Below are 8,443 nucleotides of genomic sequence, written 5' to 3' on the forward strand. Positions count from 1 at the left end.
TCTACGACATTCTACAGGCATCCGATGTTGTTTCCAGTGATAAATCTAGGTGTGACTGGGAGAGGGATTTGGATACTACAATTTCGGAAGATGTTTGGGAGTCAATTTTGGGTAATATACATTCCAGTTCGATAAACGCCAGACACACCCTGGTCCAGTTCAAAGTTGTGCACAGACTACACTATTCAAAGTCAAGGCTTCATGCCATATATCCCAATACCTCTCCCTTATGTGATAAGTGCAAACAGGAGACCGGCACACTTGCTCACCAGTTCTGGTTCTGCTCAAAACTAAATACATTCTGGTCACTTATTTTTGATTATATTTCAAAGGCATTGAATAAAAACATTGAGCCAGATCCAATACTGGCTATGTTTGGATCCGTTTCATTCAATCCCTCCATTAAATCATTCGAGGGTCAAGCTATCTCCTTGTGCACACTGCTGGCCAAACGTTTAATTTTGCAACAATGGAAATCGGAATCTAGTCCTCTGTTCCAGCAGTGGCTTAGAGACTTGGGCAATGTCCTACACATGGAGAGAATTCGGTATGCAATCATCAAAAAAGATAAGGTCTTTCTGAAAATATGGCAACCCCTGTTGGATAGGTGGTCGGTCTCCAGTGACGGAGCCCGTGCTCGAGGTGGCCCCTCAAGTGTTTGAGAACAGTGTGGGTTGAGCTTTCTCTGTGCCTTGTTTGTATATCACAAGCTGTCATGTCATCTAATTTGATACTCTCTTGGCTGAGTTTTTTTTTTTTTTTTTTATTAGTTTTTTTTATTTTTTATTCTCTCTCCTTTTCCACTTTTTGCCCTCTTTCCTGTACTTTTTAATACATTGTCAATTACAATCTTGTGAGGGTCGGGTGGGGGGGTTTTTGTTTGTCTTGTGCGTTTGTTTGTTTGTTTGTTTCACAGAAAATTTGAAGAGTCCTCTGTCATTGTTTATTCTCCTGTAAAACTGAAATCTTCAATAAAAATTATGTGAAAATGAAGAAAGAGAGACAGAGGGACAGAGGGACAGGGAGGGGAAGGTAGGGAAAGGGAGAGGGAGGGGGAGAGGGACCAAAATCTGAACACTGATCGATGTGTTGCGAGGCGATGCGTTGTCAGCAGTCAGCACGTTATCAGGGCTGACAGGATGCACTAATGACCTCCACAAGTTGGACACCATCACAATGGTCTGGTCTTCAAATAACACCAGAGGCACTTCGGCACGTGTTCAAGTCAGCTTGGTGCTTGTAGATCAGCTATTTTTGCCCTGTGCCAGTATATGTAATAGTATGAAATAGGCCTAAGTGGTTGAATCAGAACTGCTCAGTGTGGGGGCGCCATGTTCATTCCTGGGAATGGTGCCTCCAGCTTGGCTGGGCGCTCCAACAAACACAGTTGTCGGTGTTCGCAGGGGGGAAGCCAGTAGCCTGACATTGGCCAGACTCATAACGAGGATTCACTCTCACGTTCCTCCCAGGAGGAACTTGTGAGTGAATCCACGTTATCAGTATGGCAATGCCAGGCTAGGAAGCCAGCAGGGTGTTGTGTCTTTAATAGAAATAGCATGAACCTCCATGTGAGTTACATTCTCCCGGTGAAACTCTTCACTCTCCATTGCTGGCTGGTGACTCCATGTGTATAGGAGCAGGCATTTGGTTGTCTACTCCCTCCCCAGGCCCACTGTGGGGGCAGTGACAGGGACCAAAGACAAAAAAAGAAATACTAAAAAAACAACAACAACACTTGTGTATGCAGGAGGTAAAGCTGGCGATAACACAAGATGGGTGGGGTCAGGGGTCAATCCTTTACAGGACAGTTTGTGTGTTAAGCACTAAGCTTTGCATCAAGACAGCTCTATTAGCATTGGTGGTCCTGCATAGGTTGTACACAGATCTTAAATTAATAAATAAAGGGGGGGAAAGGTTTTAAAAAAGGAAAGAACAGACAAGAGCCTTTCTAGCACTAATTATCCTTCTAATTATGTATCCTAATTATACTCCAAATATACAGCATTTGGAGTATAATGAGGTAATTATGCTCCAAATACATCTAGGGAAATTCATTAATCCACTACAGGACAATTGGAAATGCATTGTGAGGAATGTCATGATACTACCATGATATAATTGTATGTACAATAATGATAAAATAATTATAACAACAACAAAAAAGGCCCACCTCTTATGTTTGGGTTACTTTTATTAGCTCCAATGAATGTGGTCTTTTAAATGTGAAATTATCATGAAATCATACCATTAGAAGAAGTATGATTTAATTAATGGCATGAATAACAACTTAAATACAGTATGAGTGACCATCCATTCTAGTGAGAACAGTCATTGTATTCTAATGTTAGTAGGCCAGGAGGTCATCCAGCAGCCTCTGGCTATGAAGCATCCAGTGAGAGTGCTCTGACCCACTTAGGGCTTTGCTTTGCGGGGACTTACAGACCAAACTGTAATTGGCAGGTGACTAAGTACATGACAGAGGGCCACGGCAGCATACATTTCCTGACTCAGCAAGCTTCAACCACATGAACCCTAGCCTCCCTATTCCGGGCATGTCCATTCTGTGAAATTCAGTTTTGAGTGACCACATTCAACCTGGCGCCTGTCTATTTTCACCACGTGACACCGTCGTACGATGAATAAGGCTTAACTGGTCATGTCATTCTAAGGAGATATGTTCACAAGAGGCAAGGTGATGTGGTCAAACAGCGGAACTGAGGAAACAAGCGCAATACGGGGGTATAAGCAGAGATGGGGCTTGCCAGGTCAGTCACCACTCCTCAAATAATCTTGGAGAAATGTCCAGACTGTATTGATCCCAGTCACACTCACATCAGTCACAAACATATGGCCTTATGGTTATGCTAAATAACAGTGAATTGTTTCCACAAAAATAGGCAAGGAGGGTGTAATTTGCATGTTTTATAATGATAATAACTATAACCTGCTGCCAGGTGTGTACAGTACATCTACTGTAAATCTGGTGCACATGGCATACACACATACGCACACAAGCATGCACGCATACACACATGCACATGCAGGAACCTACTGTATGATTATTGATTAACACCAGATAATGATCAGCTTGACTGACAGAAGAGTTGAAGCTACACAACAACATTACTGTACGGTTCCTCACAGATTATAAAAAATATATATTTTAGTTTGATGCGAGCTCAGAGTATACACAGTGGTTACAATAAATAACGCAAACAAAAACAATGGCAGTATTTGGAATAGTTTTGAAAAGGCTCAGGTTTTAAGCTCAGTTTGTCACAGTTACGGAGGAGAAATGCCAAAAAGGTTCCCCTTAATCAGTCACAGCTCTGTCACTGACAAGAGAACAGGAGAGGTTGGGCTGCAGTGTGCAACGAAAGCATACAGCAGAGTTGACATGCATTCTAGACAGGTATTGAACCATATCATTGTGTGCGCACGTGCGCAAGTGTGGCTGCATGCTGCATGAATCTGAGCTCCTTGGAATATTGGTTCTCAAAGTGGGGTTCGGGGACCCCAGGGGTCCTTTGGGGGTGGGGGGTACCAGCAAAAGCAGTTAAATGATTGTCACAATCATTTTAACAACTTTTTTATCTACTACTTAAATAGCAGTAGACTGACAGTAAATTTCGGGGAGAGAGAGATGGGGAGTGACACGCAGCAAAGGTCGTCGGGATCGGGATTCGAACCCGCAACACGCTGTCAGGCATTAGCAGCCTAGGTGCCCGGACCGCTACGCCAGCCAGCCGTCCGGGCCCATTTCATTTGAACAAGCTTAACCATATTTTATACGTTGCATATTCAAAATAGCAGATAAAAAAGCTCATAGCGCGTCACTTCGTGCTGCGCTATATGAGCTTGTAGATCAGCTAATTTAGTCAAATCATGAAGAGTTTAGCAAATCTTTGATGTTTTTTAATGATGAGCTGGTAGATCTGCTATTTTCAGTGCACCACGCCATGCACAACCAAATACCAGGATATAGTATACATCGGTGATTTATAGGAGTGAGCTTGTTGTTGTCAAGGAGTGTAATTTTAAGTGCAGTTAAGTGTGTGTGTGTGTGTGTGTGTGTGTGTGTGTGTGTGTGTGTGTGTGTGTCTCTAAATATAGCTTTGCTCTTATGGCACATGGGAAAAGCACCCTTGAGCATGGTACGGCTATAATGACTACAATGACAGAGTAGCTGAATGTGCGTGCGTGTGCATGGAATTCATATGTGCTTAGGGGGTGATAACAAATGAACAACAGAAGGACGTCCTCATAGAGCGGTGGTTTAACTAAATATCTGTGTCCACTTCTAAAAAAAGATCAACATGGCTGCTGTGATAAAGGTGTAGTGCATGGCATATCTTCAAAATGAGCATATCACACAAACAGGTACAATTTTAAAAAAAGAAACGCTTTTCAAACTATATGGGTCTTTCTCAGGCAGTTTTAATGGGTTGAATACTCCACACTTCCCATATCCGCAGTAGATAAGCCTACTATCTCCTACTTTCATTCATTTTGCTCAGTGTCTTTCTTTAATGTCTCACATATTCAGCTCCCTGTCTGTGTCATTCTCTCCCTCCCCTCTCTCGTTCCCTCTTGACCTTGAGATTACAGTGTATACCTCCTTTCTCCATCTAACATAGTCCATTAACTGCGAGTGGTGCTGCACACAAGACAGGCAACAGACAGAAGTGATATATATCGCGCCCCAGTAAGGTGGATTGTTGTTAGTGTGGCTTTCAAAGAGAAAATAAAATATTAGTCTAATATACAGCCAGCATCCATAACAAATCTTTCGGGGGTCTCATTGACTTGTCTCATTGTCCTTAAATGTGTCAGAGAGAACGCTCAATGCCAATAGTTGTGCACAAATGCTCTCATATGTGTGTGTGTGTGTGTGTGTGTGTGTGTGTGTGTGTGTGTGTGTGTGTGTGTGTGTGTGTGTGTGTGTGTGTGTGTGTGTGTGTGTGTGTGTGTGTGTGTGTGTGTATGCATGTGTATAAACATAACATACGCTCCCTGGTGCATTCTCCCTTGTTCAGTAGGACATTTGAGTGTCACATATTACCAAGGACGTCTAACACATGCTATATTATTCAAAACAATACACAGCCAAATGCTCAGTGTTAATTCATCCATTTTTAACTCAGAGTGTACAAATGTAACCAAATGAACCCAAAGGGTTTGTACACTCTCCGAGTTAAATTAACAGAGTGCAGTCTCATGTTTCAGGGGAACTTGCTCATGGAAACACACTCCGTACCCAATGAAGGACATTCCCTCACAGTGACTCCAATGAAGCAGTAGTATTGCTTGCTCAATATCAGCTAGGGATACACACTGTGTGGACAATGGCTAAAAATGGCTTTGTACTAGCCTTACATCAAGCTAATGGATCAAGCCCAATCAATAGCCTGTCACTAAACCCTCAAGGAGGAGTAAGCAGAGGCAAACAAGCAACATACTTCTATTGACAGTGCATCAAAGGGGCAAAGCTTCTAAAAGCATAATTCTTTAATCTAAAAAATCACACCCAGTGTGAAGTGAGTGGTGCCTTTGATGAGTTCATTATGCGCATGTGTTGCACTCCTGTTTGTGTTTAATTAGTGTAACTGGTTGCATCTTTGTCTTGCAATCAGCTGCAGCTGTTGAGGCCAGACACAAACATTTTGAGGCCGTCCGCAAACATATGGACGGACGGACAGACACACAAACACACGGCCAAGTGTAGGAGTGGCTGGCACCACTCAAAAATTAAGAAATGATTGTTCATCATGTCTTAGCAGTTTTAAAATGCTATTGGACTATATGAATTTTAGTGGGTATTGACTTGACACTGAGCCTGCTTAGTAAAAACTATTGTCTTAGGCAACCTGGTTTCTATTTCCTTCATTCCTCTCTAAGCAGTCCTATTTGCATACGATAAACTGTGGTAAAACCTATACTGAAAAGGCAAGAATGCACTCAGTAGAGTGCAGACCTCCCGCCATGGCCTACATATCTCCCCAGGTTGCTCATTCGAACGGTTGTCCTGAAAGTGGTCCTAAAATCAATAGGGTTCTTCCTTTACACAGGTATTTCTCTTTGGAATGAGCTGCCTCTGTGTGTCAGGCAGTCTCAACCCAAACTGTCTTGTTTTGTTATGGCAAAAGCTACAGGCTGGTGATGCATTTTAATTTGGACTTTTACGGTTTGATTTGTTTTAGGGATTTTAGGTTGTTTTCAATGGTTGTGTAACGTTATTTTGTAAAATAATTTGACGTGCTGCGTGCTAAAATTTATTGGTGCTACGTAATTTATTGGTGCTATGTCATTTATTGGACTGTTTATTGTTAGTTATGCTGCAGGACCACATTGGAAATAAGTATTTCATTACACTTTGATATCCTGGGTTTAAGTTGTATTGTGATTTTGCTCACTTTTACCCAAATCAAATTCCTCTTGATACAACAAAGATTTCAAGGGATTCTCTCATTTGAAAATTTTAAGTTTGGCTCGATGATGGCACTAGAAGAAAGGTCATGGGGTCACCAAAATCAATCAGTTTCTTCCTCTTAGGAGCATGAAAGTACACAGCCCATTTTGTGACTCTTCACCTTAGGGGTCATGAGATACATTCATTTGAGTGTTTGGTCTCATGGTGGCACTATTGAAAAGCCAATGAGATCACCAAAATCAACAGGCCTCTTACTCTTGGGAACAAAGATACACTCATTTGAATGTTTGGTCTCATAGAGGCTAGAGAAAAGGTCATAGGATCAACAAAATCAACAGGTTTCTTCGTCTTGGGAGCAATCGAGCCATTGTACCGTTAGAGGCATGTTGGTCACAAGCTGTCAAACAAAACAATATATATTTTTGCTTTATCTCAAAATATAATATCACATGCTAGATGACAGGCCACGGTATAGAGTCATATCAAAGCTAGGGGCTTTTTTTCACCTTGCGAAATCCTCACAAAAGGCCCAAATCGCCAACAGGTTTTTCCAGTCACAATCCTTCCATGTTCTTGAACTGGTCGATGTGTTGTGTTGTACACTAGTATCTTCATCTCAGATTCCCATTTGTTTTCGATATAGTGTATTACTTCTACAGTTCAGCAGACCACAATGTCGTTTTGAGATAGAGGTGTTCACTTTATAAGCTCTCTAAACAGTACATCACATCATTGCCTTCCCCAGATACCTGTTGTACCCAATGTCAGAGTATGTATTGCAGTACCCATTATCATGGTACTTGGAGGCCAGTTTATGATGTCAGTACTGGCATCATATTGATGACATCAGGTATCTCCATATATGGGGATTTGCGGATATTGTGTAAAGCAAGAGGAAAAAAATACGGATGGGGGAGGAGTAGAATGAGCGATCCTCACCTGTGACCAACAGTAACCATAAGGTAATGTGAAACATGATAGTGATGACTTACTTACACAGCAGTCACAGCAGTCTGTAATTATTTCAACTAGGCCAAAGGCAATAGGGAAGATTATGTTTTTTTACCCTGTATTGTTTGTTTGTTTGTTTGACTCTTGTCTCCACTGAGACCTCTCTCCCGTGTCTCTACTGAGACTCCTTCTCCACTTCTGCCTTCAAAGTTCTCATTTGAATATTTGCTAATACCACCATGATCTGCACCCGCAGCAGCTCCACCCGGGCCGGCACCAACGGTTTTATGTGCCTTCTACTCTACGGCGTGTTCCTCCTACTTGTCACGGCTCCCATTGCCAACAACGGCCGGGTATGGGTCCGACACTCCATTTTCAGAGCTAGTTAATTCGGCAGGTGAGCTGGTACACATGCAATAGCGGCTTCCAACTTCCATGGCCACCATCCATCCTGTCTCTCTCCTTCTTGTCATCTGTCAACGAAGTTCCTCCTTTTCCATGATGGTCCTCTGAGTGGGAAACATCTTACCTATGGACACCTGTCTCTGTATGAGGGACAGTGTCTTGTATCCGTCCTCCACCAGTTTCTGGACAGTTTGATGATCCTCTACTGTCCTGTTGGCTTGAAACGCATCACGCACCCTCCTCAAAGCATAGGTCCTGTAATTGTATGAGGGGAATCTCCTGCTCTCTCTGAGCAACATTCTGTACAGAGACAGAACCCGTGTTCTTGTGGACGCTGCCATATTGATTAACAGCCAGGTCAAAGGCTAGGGGGATTATGTTATTGCTCCTGTCTGTCTGTCTGTCTGTTTGTGTCCACGGCTAATCTTGCAAACCGCTACACGGCACAGTAGCGTCTTGTGCACCCTGCCGCAGGCCAAGGAACTCAATACCTGAATACTGTTATTCTTCGGAATATATAACCTCAGACCCACCGCCCCTCCAGGCTATGGGATCCAGATCAGAGTGCGTCCAGTCTTGCCCAAATATGGAGTTCCTCGTGGCTTCAGACTGGCCTCTAAGTACTGATGTCACACTGATAATGTCATATTGGTGACA

At 42.7% G+C, this 8,443-nt stretch overlaps 1 protein-coding gene across 1 annotated transcript; it reads right to left on the bottom strand.

Annotated features, from left to right (window-relative positions):
* Positions 1 to 7,857: 7,857 nt before the first annotated feature.
* Positions 7,858 to 8,127, bottom strand: LOC308100543 (LYR motif-containing protein 4B-like; the record flags this gene model as incomplete). The annotated part of the gene is made up of 1 exon (XM_080449610.1): positions 7,858 to 8,127. One exon carries the CDS (start codon positions 8,125 to 8,127, stop codon positions 7,858 to 7,860), a length of 270 nt encoding a protein of 89 aa, XP_080305736.1.
* Positions 8,128 to 8,443: the final 316 nt, after the last annotated feature.

This window comes from Gymnoscopelus braueri (assembly GCF_963280865.1).
Source record: "Gymnoscopelus braueri genome assembly, chromosome: 14".
NCBI lineage: Eukaryota > Metazoa > Chordata > Actinopteri > Myctophiformes > Myctophidae > Gymnoscopelus > Gymnoscopelus braueri.